The sequence below is a fragment of the Salvia splendens genome, chromosome 4 (genome assembly GCF_004379255.2).
Source record: "Salvia splendens isolate huo1 chromosome 4, SspV2, whole genome shotgun sequence".
Taxonomy (NCBI): Eukaryota; Viridiplantae; Streptophyta; class Magnoliopsida; order Lamiales; family Lamiaceae; genus Salvia; species Salvia splendens.
The window spans coordinates 36,190,729-36,213,276 of NC_056035.1; the positions used below are offsets into that span (position 1 = coordinate 36,190,729).

The 22,548-nt window shown below is 37.6% G+C and overlaps 2 protein-coding genes across 2 annotated transcripts; one reads left to right on the plus strand and one right to left on the minus strand.

Annotated features, from left to right (window-relative positions):
• Positions 1 to 4,218: 4,218 nt before the first annotated feature.
• LOC121801075 (stemmadenine O-acetyltransferase-like) lies at positions 4,219 to 5,805 on the plus strand. Its single transcript, XM_042200538.1, has 2 exons — positions 4,219 to 4,752; positions 5,128 to 5,805. Exons 1-2 carry the CDS (start codon positions 4,219 to 4,221, stop codon positions 5,803 to 5,805), a joined length of 1,212 nt encoding a protein of 403 aa, XP_042056472.1.
• A 698-nt stretch (positions 5,806 to 6,503) lies between these two features.
• LOC121799730 (myosin-7-like) lies at positions 6,504 to 21,254 on the minus strand. The gene is made up of 38 exons (XM_042199183.1): positions 21,161 to 21,254; positions 20,314 to 20,457; positions 19,870 to 20,015; positions 19,619 to 19,778; positions 19,397 to 19,455; positions 19,146 to 19,305; positions 18,469 to 18,618; positions 18,261 to 18,397; positions 18,046 to 18,192; positions 17,863 to 17,964; positions 17,481 to 17,538; positions 17,263 to 17,364; positions 16,772 to 16,809; positions 16,565 to 16,691; positions 16,283 to 16,453; positions 16,075 to 16,206; positions 15,796 to 15,905; positions 15,250 to 15,310; positions 14,585 to 14,762; positions 14,267 to 14,472; positions 13,619 to 13,738; positions 12,939 to 13,037; positions 12,350 to 12,835; positions 12,138 to 12,256; positions 11,839 to 11,950; positions 11,741 to 11,761; positions 11,549 to 11,632; positions 10,787 to 10,957; positions 9,561 to 9,698; positions 9,269 to 9,457; positions 8,777 to 8,884; positions 8,637 to 8,707; positions 8,457 to 8,553; positions 7,854 to 7,910; positions 7,584 to 7,640; positions 7,231 to 7,308; positions 7,042 to 7,124; positions 6,504 to 6,966 (listed from the first exon to the last, which is right to left on the minus strand). Exons 2-38 carry the CDS (start codon positions 20,389 to 20,391, stop codon positions 6,852 to 6,854), a joined length of 4,527 nt encoding a protein of 1,508 aa, XP_042055117.1. The 5' UTR covers positions 20,392 to 20,457; positions 21,161 to 21,254; the 3' UTR covers positions 6,504 to 6,851.
• Between the last annotated feature and the right edge of the window lie 1,294 nt (positions 21,255 to 22,548).

The following is a 22,548-nucleotide window of genomic DNA, read 5'->3' on the forward strand; positions in this document are numbered from 1 at the left end:
CATTCTGTATTACCGGATCTGATTGCCCGGCGGTGGTGCTAGCTTCCTCAGGTGGACCAACGTCTGTGACAGGGCTTGGCTGTAACTCTCCCCCTGTCTGTGGTTCCCCATGTGCTTCTCCCCCTAGGTGATGGTTTTGAATATCGGGTAGCCAATCTAGAAGGTCATATTGTGTACTACTGTCTGAAGATTGTGTCTCCCCCTGACCGCTAGATTGGGCGTAGAAGTATTCCCCTTCCACAAAATCACAGTTCATGGTGGTGTGGATCCTTCGGGTCTTTGGGTCATAACATCGGTAACCTTTTTGATTCTTTCCATATCCTAGGAAAACACATTTCAGGGCGCATGGGTCAAATTTGGTACGTCCGTGTTTGGGAATGTGGACAAAGACTGAGCATCCAAAGATTCTGGGTTCAAGGGATAGGGAGGATGGGATTTCGAAATGCTGGGAGAAAGTATCTAAGGGTGTCTTAAAGTTAAGTATGCCGGTGGGTAGGCGATTAAGGAGATAGACAGCGGTGGCTATGGCTTCTGGCCAAAAGAATTTGGGTACTTTGGATTCAATCAAGAGGGCTCGAGTAACTTCGAGGATGTATCGGTTCTTTCGTTCGGCTACCCCATTTTGCTCTGGATTATAAGCACATGAGGTTTGGTGGATTAGGCCTTTAGTCCTAAAAAACTCTTGCATTTTATTATTGACAAACTCTCCTCCGTTGTCGGATCTAAGGATCTGGATGGTGGTTTTGTATTGGGTTTGAATAAGGTTGTAAAAATCTACGAACTTATCAAACACATCATTCTTATTTTTCAGAAAATAGATCCAAGTCATACGGGAATAGTCATCAATAAAAAGTACAAAATACCGAAAACCTTGACCCCCAGTGATAGGAGCAGGACCCCAAACATCAGAGTGTACTAAAGAAAAAGGAGATTTTACTCTCGTATTGTTCAACTTAAAAGAATGTCTATGGTTTTTAGCCAAAACACATGTATCACACTGAAAAAAGTTCAAAGATCTAGCTAGGTTTGGATAAAGAAGACGAAAATATCCCAAGGATGGATGCCCTAACCGACGATGCCAAAGCCAAGCCTGTCTGTCTGTCGGTCCTGGAGTTAGCATCATCGCAGCACTCTGTTGGGCAATCTCGTCCACGTAATACAGTCCGCCTCGCTCAGTGCCACGCCCAACTATCGTCCCCGTCTTGATATCCTGTAACATGCAAAAACGGGGCTGCATTAGTAACTTGCAGTGCAGTTCTTTGGTCACATGGCTAATGGATAACAACTTATGAGACAAAGACGGGACAAAAAGACAATTAGAGAGACAGAGAGTTGGCGAAATATTGATTGTGCCTGCCCCCATTACTCTGGCTAGGTCCCCACTGGCGGTTTGGACATATGATTTCGTTGGTGGGGTAATGGATACAAAGTCTGAGGCCTCGAAGGAAATAGTGTCGGTGGCCCCACAGTCAAAAATCCAGTGAGGATCCTTAGGGCCGGAGGTGGATATGGAGGAACAGGCGGAGGCTAAGGCATCGAAGGAGTTTTGACAGGGTATCATGGGCTGATGTGTGATGTTTTCGGAAGGTGTGGGTGTAATTTGAAGAGTTTTTGCAAGTTGGGGGTCAATTTTGTGAAGTGTAAGAGTTTGGGGCGGATTTTGTGAATACTTGGTTCGGTGGGGGTCGAATGGGAGTTTTACGGAAGATTTGGGGTCAATGTGAGGTAATCTTTTGGGGCGGGGGTCAATGTGGGATTTAGAGAAGTTTGGGGGTTGAAATTGGGAACAAATTATGGTAGTGGGGGGGTGTTCGAATTTAGTGGGTTTTGGCTCATTTGGGGCTTTTTGATCGAGCCCTAGCCGCCTCCCCCCTTCGTCTGTGGGAACCCTAGCCGCCTCCTCTCCACTTGTTCCGCCACGTCCGCTGGCGAGATAGCCGGCGAGGTCTCCATTTGGCGACTTATTACCTTCTGACCACGATCTTGCTATGGAGACGGAGGCGATTGGGGGCTTGTCCTCCTTTTTGATTTCTCCGTCGCTTCCAGCGATGCCGCTACCGCCCTGCCACCCGTCGCATTGCCGGCGTAGGAGGCGTGGTCGAGAGCGACAGCGGCTGAGGCTCTACCGCCTCCCCTTCCGCCGCCGGGTCGACCTCCGTTTCTGGCTTGCCTCCCCTTCTTCATCTCATCCCACCATTCCGGGAACCCATGAATGTGGAAACACGTCTCTTTGGTGTGTTTCTTTCCTCCACAGTGATTGCATATTAACTTGCTCTTGTCTTCGTCTTTCTGATAATTAGGGTTTCTGGATGGATGGGGGTGATGGTGCGGCGTGGGTGCTCGGTTTCGATCATATACTGCGAGACCCATTCCGATTCCAGGTTCCTTCATTGCCGGGTTGAGCAATTTTTCATTTACGGACTCCCTTCTGACTAAACTGTACGCCTTCCTTGCGTTTGGAATAGGATCCATGTTTAGGATCTCCCTATTGATCTTGCTATGTTGGTTGTCGTCGAGTGCCCACATGAATTGATATAATCGGTGTCTCTGTATATGTTGATTATACTTGTCGATGCTTGATGGGGTATCCATCGGATTTGGGTCCCTGGTATCGATAGATATCCAGAGATCTTGTAGTTTCTGCCATAGTTGTTCTAATGACAGATTTCCTTGCTTGATGTTGTATGCTTGCCTATGCAGGTCCGAAATCTGAAATTGATCGGCTCCGCTTCCATACGTTGTAGCCAGACTGTCCCATAAGTCGTAGGCTGTTTCGTACTGAGAAACCTCATTAACGAGGCTGTTTTCGATGTTGTTTATGATCCAATTAAAGCAGCAGTCGTCCCTTTGTTGCCATCGACTGTGGCTCGGATCTGTCGGAGGGGGAGGGTCTGGAACTCCAGTGATGTGAGATGCCAGGCCTTTCCCTCGTATCCCCCGACTCATCAGTTTCGCCCATAGTGGGTAGTTCTCACCGTTGAGCTTTTCGGCTAGGCGGACTTCGCCTAGTGATTCAGTGGATGAAGGCTGTTGGTTTTGGCTTTTCTGAGACAAGCTTAGTCTCATGAACTCAGCGAATTGTTCGGCTGAGAGAGTAATTGGTGGGTTGTTTTTCGGTGAATCTGACATGGTTGTTGGTTGTTTGTTTCAGGGTCTGCCGGTTTTGGCTTCTTGGTTCGAGATTGGTCCGAGACAGTGATGAGACTACTCTGAGTCTCACCCCTGCTCTGATACCATCTTAAAGCTAATCATCGAGAGTTATGGAGTAGTTCATAGTGTATGAGAAGATAGGCTAAAGGAGAAGAAGATTGTATTATTTCTGTGTATGTATGTCACGGTTTCTACCCCCTTAAGTAGGAGAGCAGTACAAAGTATTTTAGGTAAAGCATCAACCTATTCTAGGACAATGTAATGAATATTAATTCTCGATCAATTACAAATCTTTCTCCTATAATTGTGTATTTCATTTAAGGAATGTTTTGACAGGGCCGGGTCAGGTTTGTCGGGCTGCCCTACAAGAATATGCCATTTTTCATGGATACAAAGAGTGGGGATGGAATAGAGGTACCACTTCAGTTGACTGAAAAAGATATGGAAAATTTTCAAGCTCATTCAATGTTAAAGAGTAATTTGTGATTATGGAAACTAAGTTAATTTACTTATCAAGTTAATTTCACTAACATTAAATCTTTCGCTAGCATATGCTCCTAATCCTATATACAGTTCAAATTAATTTACCTCTTCTGTTGTATCATGGATTGGTCATTTTGTTATACTCCCATTAGATGGCTTGCAAGATCGAACTAGCAAATTTTCTTGGTCAAGATGGCCATGTCAGTAATTTTTTATGACAAAACTGGACCGAATTAACAATACGCTGCTGGTCTGCAATTGAACCGACCAATCTGATTTTTAAAACACTTGGTTTCAGAAAAATAAATATTTATTGATTTTCTTGATGTCAATAAATTATACTAGTTGACATTTTTCAAATTGATTCTCCAAAGATATAATACTACTATTCAGAACAAAACATTAATTTGACAGCCAACTTACTATCACGTTCAGTTTTTCAATATGACAAATTAGATCTAGATGCATTTGATGAAGTTCCCATTATATATTGGGATGCACATTCAAAAAAGAAAACCCAAAAAAATCAATTTTGATTTTTGAACAACAAATATGGGTATAGAAAGAAAGGTAAGTTCAGTAGAAATGATGAAGCCATCTTCTCCAACCCCAAAATGCATGCAAAAATACCAATTTTCATTTATCGATCAAAATACAGTTTTATCATTCATTCCGGCGGTCTTGTTCTACCCTTCAAACCCCACTATTCCCAACTCGGAAAAATCAAAGCTGCTGAAGAAATCCTTATCGGAGGTCCTCTCCATATACCACCCTCTCGCCGGCCGCCGCGTGGGCAATCTCTACGTTGACTGCAGCGACGCCGGCGCACCCTTCTCTGAAGCCGAAGCAGACTGCGACCTCTCGCTAGCTGTTACCAATCCAAACCCTAGTAATTTGAAGAAACTTCTACCCCACGAGACGGATGAGTTCCATGATCTTTGCCTGGCTGTTCACGCCACCTATTTCCGCTGCGGCGGCCTCGCCGTTGGGATCCTTCTCTCGCACAAGGTCGCCGACGCATCATCTTACCTCTTGTTCCTCAAAACCTGGTCCGCCGTCGCAACAAACGGTGGGGCCGTGCCGCTGCCCAAGTTTGAGCTTGCTGCCTATGCTCCTCAGGTTTTTGCAACTATACTCAATAAATATAATAAATTTTTAAGTCATTTTCAGAATATGAATACTTGTAAAAGTGTATTTATATTTTATGTAATTTTATCAAAAAGTAGTACTCCTTCCATCTCATTCAAGATATCCACATTCTTGAGTGACACGGGATTTTATGAGAAATTGTTGGTTAGACTAAATAGAGAGAAAAATTGTATATGAATATTTTAATAAGGAAAGAGAGAAAAGAACGATTTACTTCCAAATAAAGAAAGTGGACAAACTAAAAAGAAAAGATGGATATATTGAATAGAACGGAAAGAGTATTATATTATCTTGCTCAATTCGACCCCATAAATTATTAATTTCTGGATCTGCCATTGTCGACAGTTGGACATCCTCAGTTGCCAGCCTCCGCCTGGATTAGCGGAGGGAGACGTCGCCACCACGATCCTCACGTTCGCAGCAGCGGAGATCGCCACTCTCCAGGAGAGGTACAGCGCCCCGGGCCGTCGACGTCCGAGTCGGGTGGAGGCTCTCTCGGCTTTTATATGGACACGGTTCGTGTCAGCAACGGGCGCTGTATCTGACCCGGATCAGATCTGCATTGTGTATAATGCGATAAACCTAAGGAACCGGGCCGATCCGCCCCTGTCGGATCACCAGTTCGGTAACTTCATTGCGCCTTCGACGGCTTTCGTGAGGGCTGGCGACAGTGGCGTGGACATTGTGAGGAAGGTGCGGGAAGCGTCGAAGAGGATCGGCGCAGGATACGTGGCCGGGCTGAAGAAGAGGGAGATGCAATTGGAAGACATAATGGGTCATGTTCGAGCCAGTGAAGGCGTGATGGTTAAAATGTTCTTCTCGAGTCTCTGTGGATTTCCTTGGTGGCATGTAGATTTCGGGTGGGGCAGACCTGCCCGGTTTGGAACCATTGGGTTGCCCTTCCAGAATTTGGTACATTTTATGGATACAAATGGTGGGGATGGAGTAGAGGCACTCATTCAATTGAGCATACAAGATATGGAGAAATTCCAAGCTCATTTATCACTCAATAGTAAATTGTAATAGAAATTAAAAACTTTACCATCATTCACCAGCAAATTGTTTGGTCAGCTACTGTGGTACAGTATTACAATGGATTCAATATTCAATGGATTAGAATGGTTCTTAGTTCTCATCATATCATAGATATTGAAATTTGATGCAATAAAGTGCAACAACAAGACAAATTTGATGGCTATGATATAACCTTGGAATGTAATGCAGTTATACTCGATACAATTAATTGAAGAAAATGAGTATTCGACAGTGTACTCAATATATCGTAGTGTTGCAACATCTACAAAACGTGTAGATCCCACACAGATATCAAATGCAGTGAATGTGATTAGATGTTTAAATTAAATCTGCTGTCTAAAATGAATGCAAATACAACCAAAAAACAACAAGAATGTTACATAGTAAGCACCAAGCGGCATTATCTGCTTTTGCAGGTATAGAATGTAAGAGAAACATAACATACCGTTATGGTAATGGGAGCTCCAAGTTCACCTTCCTGGCAAGGAAAATTGATGTCAGCAGATGAGCATCGTCTTACCAGTCATCTGCTTGGTCTCAACCTGACTAAACGGACGATGTGCGCAGTTCTGACAAACGCACCTTATATATCTTGAACCAAGGCTCAATTTAAATCTGTACGCGATAAGTTTGACTACACATTTGTAGCATCATCATGTCATCAGCATAAGAACGGCACGAGAGCATAAGGATTCAATCATCAACCTTTTTTCACTATTGAACAAAAAACATGTTTCATGTATACAACTGGAACTTAGGAGGCTCTAACACTATTTCTGCCTGTAGTTTCTAGATAGATCAATGACCAAAATATAATCCCTAAGGTATGAAAAAAGAGCTAGCTAAGTGGGAAAAAACTCATCACTTCCCCTTTATCTTACTCTACCTAAGAATTCTACAAATTCTACACAACAATCTAGTCGGGGAGGTGATGAGACAACTCAAGTTACAAAAACAATCAAGTTGGTATACATCATGGTATCAACAAAGTGTATGATATAATGCAGGTTGGTGCTGAGCGGAAAATCACAGCCTTAACCTTGTAAGAATTCGAATGATGGATTTTCAAGAAGTTCTTCTGGAGGTTTTACGCCTTTGAAATCTCCATCATGGAGAGAGTTGCTAAGTTCTTCAACTGGTAAAGGGATGCTGCAGTAGACAAAGGATAATTTATAGCTTTATTTGGACAAGATACTTGAGAAGAGCCTTTAGCTCACAAAATACCTGGAGTTATCATCTAACACATATGAGCTGCTATCAGGATCATTAGAGTCCTCCGATGCAAGTATCTTCAGGTTAGAAATCACCTGTTACCAGTTATAAAGTAAGATATCAAGAAGCCTTATCGGCCATAATGCTGGCTTAAGTTTTCATTGTTGTAGTAAAGTAACTTAACAAGGAAACACAACTTACTTCTGGAGATACATTATCTGAACCATTATCATCCCCAAAAAGAATACATATTCTATAAAGCTGCTGACTGCTAAGTATCTGTTAACAAAAAATGTTTCATACATAAATTGAACTCCTCAATTAAAGGCTAAAAAAGTCACGTTACCGAAACAACATATACAATGAGTAGCAGCTCATCTACACACAGTCACACACTCCATTTCTCTTCTATCCTTCAATTTTTTTTGCTATATAAACCAATCTTGGTTTGTCTAAAAGGCACACATCTACTTAAAAATCCAAACAAAGAAGAATCCACATACTCACACACATACATATATAAGGAAGAAAGAGACGCATGGAAATAAACTTACAGGGCAAAGTTCAGTTGTAAGATCATCATAGGTTAGTTCCGATTTTTGTTGCATTATCTGCACATGAGGTAAGTATTTAGCATAACATCTAATTAATTAGCACTGCTCTCCATGCCTCCAGTGTAGTATGCACTTGAATCTGTCTTCGTTATTTTGATTGGAGAATAGACGACATAGTATTCCTCGTCTATTCCCAAAATATGAAGATACATCCATGATTACTACAAATGAATACCAAAATCTGTATCAGGAGTTTTCTTAGGAACATACCAGAAGCCTTACAGCCTGCTGCACATATTTTAGTTCATCAAATGATGAGCCTGCATACTGTAATACAAACAGACAACACTCAGTCTACACTTACCGCATTATTAATTAAGGGACGCAGTATGATAGCAATATATAACGACTACAAGTATCTAGCAGCTTAGGCTAAACTAGGCGTAACAGATTCGAGATGAGCAGTACTAAACTCAGGCTTGACTCATTGAGCTCGAGCTTTATATCTCAAACACTTGGAGCCTAATGAATTTTCTAAAATTTATACTTTATATATTTTTTCTTAAATTAATCTTATCATAAGAAATACAGTTCACTAGAAGTTTAATATACTTTTCATGAATTAAAGTATATAGATAGCAAGTTAATACTTTCATATCCCCAATGTAGCTACGTAAAGAGCTTGCGCACGAACTAATGAGCCCAGCAGTGTCACTGTAAAGCTGAAGCTTTATCATTTTTAGTTAAGGAGATTCAACAAATTTGACCAGCTTTTATGGAGTAAAAATCCGAGTAGCTTAGCTCATTTACAGTCCAGTGCTAAATAAATATAGCAGTGTCGATGAATAACTCAACCAGCAGAAAGGTTCTTACCTCGTGTGTGTCCCCGTACCAAAGTTGTAATTCAGTTAACCCTATCTTTACATATTCCCCACTGTTGAACGTGCAACACTCTTTTTGGAGAAGAAGGCTGAAGAAATTTAAACCAGATTACAAGTATTGTATTGCAGCATATTCAGAAAAGAAGAATGCAAATGATGGCATAGGAGATACCTGTTAAAGAGCTGAACATTTATATAAGAGAAAAGCTGCTCGAAGATTTTCTGGACAAGAACTGGAGGAAGCTGAAACATTGGCTTCAATAAGATAGGGACCAGACTTATACAGGTAAAAAGGTAGGTGGTTTTACATACGAAATTATCTTTCAGTGTACTTAGAAGCCTGTTTAAGCAATCAATGACGCTTTGCCAGTTCCTAGTAGCACTTTCATCAGACGATTGAGTGGGGGACTTTTTGAGTGCCTGAAGATCGACATTCAAAATCAGATTCTGCACTAGAAGTGTCAAGGAGATGAAAAAGAAGCCAACTCAACAATTTAGAAAAAGGAAATTTTCATTAATATTATACTAATTTTTTAGTGAATTTATACTGCAATCTGTTTCATAACATGCTGATAGCAATCATATATCTACTAACTCTTCAAAATGCAATTTCACATTTCAACTCAGAGACCATGGAACATGAAATTGAAAAAGAGAACAAATATAAATCAATCATTCCAGAAGTAATATAGCGTGAAAATAAACGTAAAACTCGAAGAAAGAATGAAGGAATATCAAAGCCAATTAAGACTAATCGCATAATTGTTGGAAGATTATAGAATTCCAAATAAAATAAAATTCTACCTCAATACATGAAGAAAGAACAGGTGACAATTCCTTCTTTGCATTGTCTCGAATAATACTATAAATCTTCTCAATATAAGCCGTCAGCTGCTCCTTGAAAAGCAAAGCTGGATACTTGGCTTCAACCTGTCTTATTCCATCAACACCGCCTATAGAAATATCGGCAAAGGATGGGGACGTCCGAAAACTCTGGACATAAATATTTACGAAGATTTATATCAGAAGCCCTTAAAAAATCCACGAAATCATCTTTCATTTACAACTCTATTGACATGATAAAGGATAATCATACTTGAGCCATCCTTCCGAAAAACGAGGTGGGCGGAGGAGGTTGAGATGAAGATGCAGATTTAAGGGTTCGTTGGAGTAAAAAAAGTAGTGTAGATGTGTTGCAAAGCCAGTAAGCCATACGATCATTGTTTGCCTCATCCTAAAACAAAATGACCCATTTGAGCAGATTAGGTGTCAAGATATAAAGATGTTAGTCACTGGAAATTGGCAAATTGGAATCAAACGATTATATTGCAGGTTTTCCACTACATTGGTTGCAGAATATGGAGATAATATTGATTTAGAAACCTCGGGAAATCACACTAAAATAAGTAAAATTAGAAAGATATCTAAATACCATGATTTTCTACTCATTATTTGTAGAAAGACAATTACTGCATCAAATCTTAATCGTCAAATCCGGTAAGTCTCTCACAAGTTCGTGTCATTGAGACCCCTCTGAATATTAATGTACTGAAACATTTATTTTTCCTAAAGATAAATGTATCCCTAAAGTCATACAAAAAAAAACTTTGAAAATAGAGATATGAGCCCATGACAGATAAAATACAAGAATTCTGAATATTGGACGGTACCCCTAAATTATTAGAGAAGATTGGTAACATGGTAGCAATCATAATTATCTGGTTGTTTATTACTAGACCTTTTTGGACTAACCAAAATGTTGAACCATGGACTCAAGTTCCACATAACTTGAAACAGTTCATCCCTCACATTGATAGTAAGAATTCAAATTCTCACATTGATAGTAAGAATCAAAATTCAAATAATGTGATGCTCTGCTCACAAAAGAAAATTAATGATTTCCCTCCACTTATTATTGAATTGTAAATTGGTAACCAGTTAAACAATGAAGACCAAGAGCAGTCCATATAAACAGTATCTAGTTTGTCACACGATCAACTCCATAGCCAAACCAAACGTGTGCGGAATGCTTAGGGAAGAATAAAACATGTGCGAATGCGTAGAAAAAAAAGTACTCTCTCCGTCCCTCTGCAGTAGAGGCGTTTCATTTTCAGCACCCGTTTTGGAAAAATAATAATAAATAGTTAAAGTATAGAAAAAGTAACGTAAGAGATAGAATAATATAGAGAAGACTCTTATATCTATTATTCTCTCTTATTTTACTCTCTCTACACTTTAACTATTTATTATCATTTTTTCAAAATAAGTGCTCAAAATGAAACGCCTCTACTACAGAGGGACGGAGGGAGTATTAAACATCACCTTTAATGCTGAACCAATGATCTGAATAAGCATATCAAAAACGTTAGTTCTTTCGGCTTCAAAAGATCTCCAGTTTAGCAGGCATTTGTAAATTGTTAGTGCAGCAACTGGTTTTCCTTCACTGAAACCAACATCTTTTTTGATGCACCTAATAAGAGTATCTACTACCTCCTGGAATCACCAAACAAAAATATCATTCAATTTTTGTAAATACAGGCTGGAACAAGTGCAAGACAACAGCATTGCTTTCAAAATATTTGTGTACTCAGAAAGGAGTACAAGTTACATGATCTATCTGAAACTGCAAATGAGGAATGTAAGGAAACTCATAAATGAAGCAAAAAAATGTTTCCATTTGTGATTAACTGTACTTAATGAAGTTTTCCATGTTCCAGTCGATGTTACAAGAATAAAATTAACAGTAAGAGATTCAGTACCAAATCAAAAGCCGCCATTGACACTGTACAGCAACGCATATTAGGTAATAATTTAATCTACAGAAGCCTAATGCGTAAAAAGTACCCTATTTGTATGATTATAATTTCTATGTGGTGTTCAGTATACTTGACCAGGACAATACTCTTTACGAACTGTAACATCATGCTACGTCAATACTAACATTCCACATGAACTGAGTCAATACAGCAAAGGTTCATATTAAAAACCATGACTCATATAGGCCAGGTATCATTCTTGAGACACAGTCAAAGATGGCACTGGTAGAAAAATATGCTAAACTTAAATTTTATAGAAATAACTCACACGTTGCCTTTCAGTGTTAGATGTCCTTAGTGCACTATCAGATTCAGTACCAAATCTTTTACTGGATCCTGCGCTCAAAAGTTCCTGCATAGCAGCTTACAAGCACAATCAGAATGATAAAGAATGCATATGTTTATGTGCTTAATAAATCAATAGAATAAGCATCGAACCACGATTTCATATTGCACTTACTTTCTGACCATTCTGCCCCTCCTGCATATCAAGGGGATAAAAGGAATAAGCACTAGATACCGAGACAATACTAAGTACAACTGAGCTTAAATACTAACATTATTAGTTGGAGGTAAATGTCCAGATAGTTTCCCTGAAGGATTATTCATTAAAGCCTGTCGACGGAGAACCTGATCTGCTGTCTCCATGTCAGAGATTTTCTCTTCAAGCCTAAAAATTTAGAAGATTACTGAATATACAGATATATACGATTTCTTAGTTTCATTAGAAAATATTTACCTCGTGAGAAATAACCAATATTATCTCTTTTAAGGACTTAAAAAGAATAGGTACAGGTCAACAAATGAACTAATTATCTGATAGCTGACAAGTGGTGAAAATATAAATGTAATTCAACCTCTGCATATCTGTCTTCAGCTTAATTATCTTTATCTCTGCCTCCATTGCTAGCTTGTTCGACTCCTCATATTTCTTCCCTTCTTCATCTACTTTCTTTTCCAGAGAACTCACTAAACTCTGAACCAACCATTCGGAATTTATAACAGCCTATCATAAGTTACGAAACATATATTTCACTAAGTGATGGTTAAAGCAGACCTAAAATGTTACCTTCAGCTTTTCATTTTCAGATGTTAATTTACGAACTAGTTCAGTATCTATTACTAAGCCCTCTTTTGTAGGAGGACCTTGCTCGGATATTTCTGAGAGAACTTGCTGGGATACTGCTGGAGGGACTTGCTCAGATACTGCTGAAGGGACTTGCTCGGATATTTCTGAGAGAACTTGCTGGGATACTGCTGGAGGGACTTGCTCAGATACTGCTGAAGGGACTTGCTCGGATATTTCTGAGAGAACTTGCTGGGATACTGCTGGAGGGACTTGCTCAGATACTGCTGGAGGGACTTGCTCAGATACTGCTGGAGTGATTTGCTCAGATACTGCTGGAGGGACTTGCTCAGATACTGCTGTAGGAACTTGCTCGAAAACCTTCTTTAGAGCTTCAGAATTGCTGGTATCTTGCAACTGCAGCCTTATTTCCTCCAAAGCAGATAGTAATTTTGCAATTTCACGATTCTTGGCTTCCTCTATATCATGCTAGTCAACATAAATTTTAATTAATTGAATATGGGAAAAATAGCCATCTTCTTCACATATCATATGAAAGTAACTGCTAAATGGCAAGAGACAAATGTAGTACTCGCTGGCGCTTCTCCAATTCCAGCTGCAAAGTCAGTTCTTCAACTTTCTTTTCCAGCTTTTCTTTGGCTTCTTGGAGTGCACCAGTTTCCTTTGCAGCCTGAGGCAGATAGCAAGGATAGAGTCACTTGAATTTTATTCTTTTATCTTCATAATTTCATAAGTGGCCAATGGTAAGGGAACTCATATTATATCAAATCAGCAATCTTAGTGGTAAATGTCGTCTACTTTGTTTTCAACTCTATCTGTACGTTGTTTGGGTTGATAGCTGATGTGTAATAATTTTACGCTTCAAATAAAGGATTCATTTATTCCGAATTATCCAGTCAATAAAGAAGATATACTGTGGTAAATGAGCGTGGACTCAATTGCAAAGGAAAAGAGATGGTAGTAAATAAATTGTTGGATTACTACCTCATTATGTCAGTTAGAAAGAGAAGGCCATTAATTGCCTACATATTCCCAAAAGACACTAATTTAGGATTTAAACTCGAGAGAAAGCGATCAGCTGAAAACTTTATGAAAACATCAACAAAATTTCCTAGTTTTCAACTAATGGCAACAGTTCAAGTCCAAACTTGACCAGTTGTGCATGATATAACATCGGCAGATTGCTGGAGTAACTAAAAGGTATGTCTGCTTTCTTTGCTACTTTATTTATGGGTGGCGTAGAGAACTCACCATTTTAAGTAGCCGTAGTTCTTTGCGAGCTTTAACTACTCTACAAGCGCATTGCATAGAAATTGATGCCCCCTTCAAGCGTAAGAAATGATGGCTGGCCAAGTATCCTCGGCAATGTCTCTGCTTAAACAGAAAAAAAAAACCATAATACCTAAGAGTGAATAGCCAACTATCTATATTTGTTTGTGGATCGATAGAAGATGCACATAATGCTGATCCTAGAAGGTAGGCCATGACAAAAAAAAAGTAAACAAGCACATTTTTTGTAAGAAATTATCAAGACTACAAAGTTAGCCAAGAATTGGATTATTATGAACTTTCAGGGGCAAATACTGATATGCTCATTCCAAGGCCAATCAATGGCAGTTTATCTTTTACTAAAAAACTCTTCACATCTAAGCAACATAACTGAATCTGCTCACTTGGTCATAGCAACAAATGCATTTTCGTAGTGAAGGTGATGAGAATTACATGGAGTCGTTAACTATTCGACATCAATGGACTTCTAGAACTAAGTTCACCTTATTATGCATGCAGTTCAAAGTTTTCGGCATAAGTGTCTGCTAAATTTAAGACATAAAGGTGAAAATTTCTGGATCAGTGTCTACAATTTTAGGTCAACTATGTCTATGAGTTAGAAAGTATTACCTGGATGAGTATAGCTGCTGTGTTTCTCCTTCTAAATAGAAATTCATTGCGATCACCCATTGCTCTAAGTCCAGCTTGAATAACAATTGCAGAAGACAATAAAATTGTGTAAGTTTTCCTAAAAAGAAACATCCTTCCAGATTTCTGGATGGTTGTAGCAGCAGCCTTTCTCTTCTTATGCTCATAAATGCACCGTGTAACTTGCCCTGATATTGTGATATATAAGTAATGTGTTAAAGTAAATAGCATGAGCACTAGGTTAGCCATACTTAAACACAGATAACAATGATAAAAAAAATCTTTGAACATTAATAATACCTCTGCATAGTGCTTGAATTTGTATAGCTGCCATGCGTAACACAAGGAAATTTTTATGCACAAAGAATGAACGGAATTTATTCTGGACTACACTGGCAGATATCCCAAGGACCTGATTACGGACAGAATCTAGTTCTGCCATCTGACCAGCTCTGAGAAACACTTTAGTTTTGCCAATCTGGAAAACAATGTGTGAAAGAAAAGTGTATCATTGCTGTTTTACTTCACACATTTATATTTATCAGATTTGAAGAAAACTTGACAGCCTTCATAGAGGATTTCCCATCCATTGAAGAATGATTCAAGAATAATCTACTTTATTAAGGTGATAGAAGAGACGTGTCGGAACAGTATTAGCACAATTATGGTGCGGAACAAATTGCTATAAATCATGGCAAGAGTTCCATTCCCTTGGAGGATTGAGAAGAATAATTGAGATTGTTTCTTTTTCAACATAATATAGACAGACATTGCTAACATGGAAGATATAAACATTTAAATGCTGTATGATGAGTTAGATCAAATTTAAACTTTATACGTCCATCAGTAAACCGTGCAACTAATCCTGACAGAGTTGGCTAGTCTTTGCACACAAACATATGGAGTAGTATGAAATATATACAAATATACATATGAAATATGAAAAATGCACTCAGTAAGAGTACCTGATAACCTTTGAGGTCAGCTTTCTGCAAAAGCATTTTACAACCAGCAATTTCATCGCAACTATCAAAAGTGCAAAGTGTTAAATATCGTCGAAAGGTGATGCTAAAATGAGAAGTTTACAAGAAAGAAAAGGCATAAACACAGGCTAACAGATATAGAATTTTCCTCTCATGCACAGCCAAATGGGATAAACCACTAGTAAGATGTTCATAACAATGTATCTATATCACAAGGAGAAAAAAATAGCCATACTTCTTATACTGAATGGTGACTGAATAAAGGAAATCATGAATCTATTATGGTCATTTTATGATTATAGCTCCAAGCAGCGTAAGAAGAGATAAAAAAACACATGTACGTCTTCATACAAAAAAAAATAATTATAAATGAAGTCTATTTTTTTTCTATCCTGAAATGATATTTAAATTACAATGAATGAGTTGGGTTTTGAGATAAATATTCCATTTGTATAGATTTTGGAAAATATTTCTTTCATACTTCATCAAACAACTACTATCTTTTATCACCACATTTGCTGAAGATACCTTCCATCTGATGCATTAGGCTCGAGAATTTTGAAACGATTTATAAATTCTTGAAAGGTCTTTCGAGTGGGATATCCAGCACAACTGATCCTGATTGCCTCCATAACACCCTAGAAACCAATAGCAATAAGTACTGATATCACAGTGATAGCAAATGCAAAAGGCCAAATCCATGACAAAATATCATTTTTACTGTGAATTGATTATTATTGTATTGATGAACTGATTTTTGTGTAATGTCCCTACAAAGACAAAGAAGTAAAGCAAAATAGCTCTTACCCCACAACGGAGTTGCTGCAGAACATTACCATTCTCAAAGATTGAAGGCTTCAGAAGGTTATTAGGTTTTATACAGCGAACATAATGAGGTTCAGTCGCACTAAGAGTCTCAAGCAGAGATTGCAGTTGTTGCTGTATGAAATAAAAGAAATGGGTGAAACTAGTTATACAGAAACAATGTAGCTCTGAATAAATTAAGAGTACAGACCTTGAATCGAGAACCAATTGATGAAAACTTTGATGATTTAGAAGACTCTTCTGGTAAAGGTGGGAAGAGGCTGGAGATGAAGGAGCAACTTGAAGCACTAAGGAGATTCTGATGCTCAAGAATAACATAATCTTTGTTCTTATCCAGAAAAAGTTCTGTCTGGTAAGTGACCTAAAATCATTGGATGCTTTATCAAACACTCGCATGCAGAGATATATATTTAAAGTCATAAGCTTCAACTTCACAAACTATTCTTAGTTACATAAATTAACAATTGCATACATCACCCGCATAATGGCATATGGTGAAACCAGTGCGCGACAGTTTTGGCTTGCTGAAACGCTTGTGATCTTTGAATGTCTGGTACAGCTTCTCTGCAAATGTCTCATGTGTAGATCTTGGAAGAATACTACAAAAAATTAAAAATTTATGAAATTAAGGGATGTAATTAGATGGCTATTCGGGAAACGAGAATCCTAGAGAGCATACCAAGCCTCATCAAGGAGAGCAATGATGCCACCTGGTTTCTGGGTAAAATTTTCCATAAAAAATTGTATCAGAAAACAAGGGAATTATGTAAATATTTTTGGAAAAAACTTACGTTAATCATTCATTAGCCTCCTTTGTATCTTAACCAAGACTTATGAGAACAAAGAAAATGCATGGATCTAAGTGACTGCACAAAGACCCTAATATCGAAATAGAAATCATTTAACATGAAAATGTCAATTTAATGAATGCATGCCCATGTTGTATACATCCACTCCTCTTTAAAATTTTATGATGGTTTATAAAGGTTTTTGGTACAATAATATTCTTTTGACCACAATAATTTAATGAAAATTATGATCAACATCACAAAGAGATGTATATGTTCGGTTATATAATCAAAAAGAAACACCTGCATAAGATGAGTAAAAGTAAAATCATAGGGACCAATATGATAAAATAATTAAACTGCAAAAGGAAAGAACACAAACCTTTTCAATAAGATCAAGAATATCTTGGTTATCTACGAACTCTATGTAACTCCAGTCGATCTCTTCTTTTGTATATTCTTCTTGTTCCATCTTGAAGACGTGCTGCCAGAAAAGTAATGTGTCGTCAGGACTTAATATTCTGATTTCTTGAATTTACCAACTTCGTGTTTCAATAACATTCCACAAATAGAACAAGATCATACAATATGTATGCTGACCTGATTGAAATGTTGCTGCAGTTTCTCATTAGTCAGGTTAATGCAAAATTGCTCAAAACTGCAAGAGAAGTATGAGAGCAAGAAACATAAACATCAAAAGGATATATAACATTGGGACTTAATGGGAAACTACAAAAAATCATCAGACACTAACTAACAGAAACAAGATTCTGAAGGTAGTTGACAACGTAAAAGGCTTGCAGAAATAGAAGAAAAAGTCAGTTTTTTCATTTGTTCTTAGAAAAATCAGTTAATATAAGACACTATAGTGATCACAAAGTAGAGCAATTATGTCCTTAAACTACCATAGTAGGGCTTCTTACAGTAGTCTGCATTATATTAATTTTCATAATGTAGAGAACTAAGCATACCAGCTAAGCACCTGTTTGTCTTGAAACTCTCAAAGCCATAAATATCAAGCAGTCCAATCAAGAGTTTAGAAGTAGAATCTTGTCCAATAGAATTGTTGATCTTATCAACTAACCTGACCCAGAAAAAAATCACAAGTTAGGAGACTTACACACAGTCTCTAGATCTCGTAATATAACAGTTTCCTATTACAAACCAGTCAAATAGTCTTGAATAGACAATTTTAGCCAAGGCATCTCTACTGACTGCTGCATCAGTCGCACTGAGGCTCTTTGTTATGGTCTCATCACGAGTAACCATAATACGTTTGCACAAGGAGTCTTCAAGACATTGTTCGTCACACCTAAATAGATTCATATAAACTTAAGTGAAATCAGGTGCAGAGAGGCTTATAATAAAAAAAATACTTACATCAAAAGCTCTGCAACTGTTTTAAGATGGAATAGCGATTGATCATCCTTGGGATGTGAAGCATCACCATCACTTCCCTTCCCAAACTCAATATTTCCCAGATGAAGAATTGCAGCGACAACTCGAAAAATCCCATCCTGCAAATGGAATGATTTCAAAAACCTGAAGAAGATTGTGCAATCGTAAGTACACTAAAATATTTACATACCTGCTCCTCGGGGCTGATTCCAACTATATCCATTGCCCTCCTTGTAGTAAGATACTCTTTGGAATCATCAACACCATCCAATTCATAGCAATTAGACTGGTTCAAATAACGGAAATCCCTTGGATTCCCCAGTTTGTATTTTTCAACATCCTGTTAGAAAGCACGAGAGATTGGTAGTCTAAAGAATGAAAAATAAGCTAAAATCAAAATAAAATGACAAAAATGTCGAACCACATCAGTGATGCCTAACAACGGGTGATTTTGCATATGTAAATTAGAGAATTTGGCTTTTTTAAGCACATGGCCTTTGTTGGTACATGAAAGATTCCTGCTAAAAACTGTTTAAGAGTAATTCAAAGAGCAAATAAAGCAAGAATAACTTTGATGTTGAAATATAATAATAGTTAATGATCTGATTAACAATATAATTAGACAGAACATGCAAACACCTTAAAACATTTTGCAGCACTGAATAGTAGCTGTGCTTCAGTTTTATAAGTCGGAGGGCTTGAGATGTGACCAATCCAGATAAGTGAAGAACAGTTGGCATGATACTAACAAGTCAAGATGGATCAGATGATATTTTCTATCCAGTAAAACTCTAGCATACGAGGTTAAGGACTTGTTATATCAACTTTCATATTATTTGAAAACCATTGATCTGGAAACCGTAATACCTTTGCTGGTGCAGCACAAACCATATAGAAACAGTGATAGTTTCTTTCAGGATCTGAAACTTGGCAAACTCGCGATCTTTCCAGCAAATAAGTTCTGATAGCAGCTCCAGATATTCTGCCCCTATTATTGAACTGAATCTCCACAAATTTTCCAAAGCGACTGTGATCAAAGAGCAATTGAAGCAAAAGTTGATTGAATAGATTAAAAATGGAATTCATAAAGGTACTTTGCAGTCAAATTTTGAATTGACCTTGAATTGTTATTTCTCACTGTCTTTGCATTACCAAAAGCTTCAAGAACCGGACTTGACTGCAACATAAAAAGAGTTGATGCAGGGAAGCAAAGCACTAAGAGAAGTAAAAGAGCTAGTATATTTTTCACTTTCTTTGATTGTCACAGATCACAATAAGAATCACATACAGAGTTTGACATTATTCTATTTGAATTCAAAATAATAAATCAAGACGCAGACCTCGAGTACTTGCTGCTCCACAGTCCGCTTCCCCTCAACCCCTACGCTGCCCCCCATGTATGCGAGATAAGTCATTAGACTCTTAGTGCTTTCAGTTTTACCAGCTCCACTCTCCCCACTAACCAAGATTGATTGACTTAAATCCTCTTTAATCATTTGCCTGCAATAGCATCAGAAGTGTGCTTGTTGGGAAAAAGTGTCGAAAGAATACCAGGCTTGTTGTCAACATTGAACAATAAAATATATATTGCCTGTAAGCATTGTCAGCGATAGCATAAGGGTGTGGGCTCAGCTCTCCAATCGCCATTCCTTTGTACTTCTCCATCATATTATCATTGTACAAATGGGGTAAGCGTTGAAAAGGATTCACAGCTATCAATATGTTACCTGTATAGGTCTACACAAAGCCACCTCTCTTTTAGTTTCCTGGTATGATATGAAAAATATTTATGAAACAGGCTAAAGTGAAATCTAACTATCTGATGCGTATTAAAGAATGATAACAGCATGCATCTGGCCAGATCGTTTAGTCACTTATGCCAGTAAAAATCAGAGGAAAAGTAGAGAATGACATGATAACAATGGTATAGTATATCAATGTCTGGGTCAAGAAGGAAGCTGCAGGAAGATATGCACAGTCATTTTTGTTTTTTTTGGAACCTCTAGAACGTCATATCCATGAGAAAAATACTTACATATATTTCATTAATACTATATCTGCATTTCATATTGTACAAAACACCCGGTTCATGCAGGTAAGAAAGCTTTGTCATATCATCCACTCCCTCTGGCGCAGCCTCAAGATCTTGGGGATAAACATTTGCAGCATTAGCTACAGCCTGAAAGATAATGCAGAAGTTGATTGTCTCAAAGCAATTAGCCACAGAACACTCTGTATGGGATATTTTTTTTATCAAAGAATATAATTAGGAATTTCTAACCAAATCCACTGGTGGATTCACAAAAAAACATTATCGAAGTTGATTGTGTCAGTATAATGCAGAAATTATTGGGAAACTAAGGCACCGACGTAAATGCCAATTAGTTTAGTGACAACATTTATCTATTTCTAAGAAAATAGATCTGCAGATGAGACGTTGGTGTTAATATTATAGCAATATGATATGATAAGAAGGAAGAAAGTTAAAAATGAAAATAGAAAATGGAGGAATAATATTTTTAGGAAGAAAAGGTGAGAGAAAGAGACTTTAAATCCGAGGAAGAGAATATATTTGGTTATTCAACTAGCCTCCCGTGTGCTTAAATTTAATTCTTTTGCTGACAACTGTACTTTGAGTTCCAGGAAAAAGAAAAAAGAAAGAAAAAAAAATTTCTTTGTATAGTTGCTTGCCCTGTTGAAAACAATATAATTTGAGTCCATTCTATGAGAAGCAAGCCTTATTTAAGGGAAATAAATTGAATCATATAGACAGCACATTTTCCTCGAATGTATTGAGTGCATACTATTACTACCCATGCCAAGGAATAAGAAGGCTGTGTACTTTTGATTAAATCGCAGAGCACATCTCAAGATATACTTACTGTCTTTCCTGATGTACAATTTACTTTAATCTCTTCACCATTTACTTCGACAACTACCCCATCTAGCCAGGCTTCATCTAGATCCTCCACCCATACATGAGATCCAACTGCTATATTGGTTGCAACAGTCTGTATGATAAGTGAGGTTGACATTAGTTAAAAACAAAGAAATTGATAAATAATAACGTGCAAATTGATAAACGTGTTCACGCATTAAACACAATGATTATTAGTGCTCGGCAGTAAGACCTCGTTCTGCAAATCAAACAATTTCAGAAGCTAGACATACATCTGGAAATATTAGTATTAATATATTGACTTACAATTGATTGCACGATAAAAGAAAATTACTAATGATCAAATCCCTAAGGACTCTTCTTGCTGTATTTCCTTGTAATATGTGATGATTTTCACTATAAAGCTTTGTTACAAAACCCAGTCTAACATGATGTTTGAATCTACTCATCTTCCAAATAAAATAATGTTAGGTACCAACAGTTAAATCTTTCTGTTTCACAAATTGCATGTTGCACACTCCTGACCAAAATTATTAAAACTAAACAAGTGTAGGGCGGAAAGGTTTCAAACTTGACTTTTACCTACTAAAATCTTAAAAGGCCATGTTGATCTACATTTGCTAATTAAGAGCGTTAAGTTTTTATGTTACAAGGGATAGGTCATAGCCAAAGAGCAAGAAGCCCTAAGCATGAAAAATCAGTAATTGTGCACAGGGGCTGCTTTACTATTACCAATAGTTCTGCTAGTAACAATCATTCAAACCTTCTCCTCAGGCTAACATAAGTGTAACAATACATAGTCCAATATAGTAAGAGTCCAAGTAATCTATAATCTTGTATAGAAGTACGACAATCTTAAATCAAACAACTAAAATCATCATCTGTGCCATCCATTTCACTGAATATTTCAATTCATTTTGCACATCTTTAAAGCCAGAATAACATCTCGACTCTGGGATGCTACTTTTAACAGCAGAAACAGCTTAGGCCTAATTAATCCTTCCAAATTGGAACAAAAGCTCTAAGAAGAGTTGGCCTCTGGCATCAGGCTCTGCAACACCATTACAGAGTAGAGACTTTTATTCTACATATAAACTAAGATTTCGACGTCTTATAACTTCTGGAGCATGTAGTCATAAATTGTGAAAACAAGCGATTTGAAGAATAACGTTACTCCTAAGAGCTGTTAAAACTTGGCTATGATGAATGCATGCACATTTTATCATGCTCTGTTTACAGTAAAAGAAGAGAGTTTCGAAAGGAAGGAAAAAGAAAACATTGGACGTAAAAGTATCTGCTGAAAAGAAAATTAAATTCTACTGAAAAACTTAAAAGTACCATTAGCAGAAATAACAAAAAAATTCAAGTAAG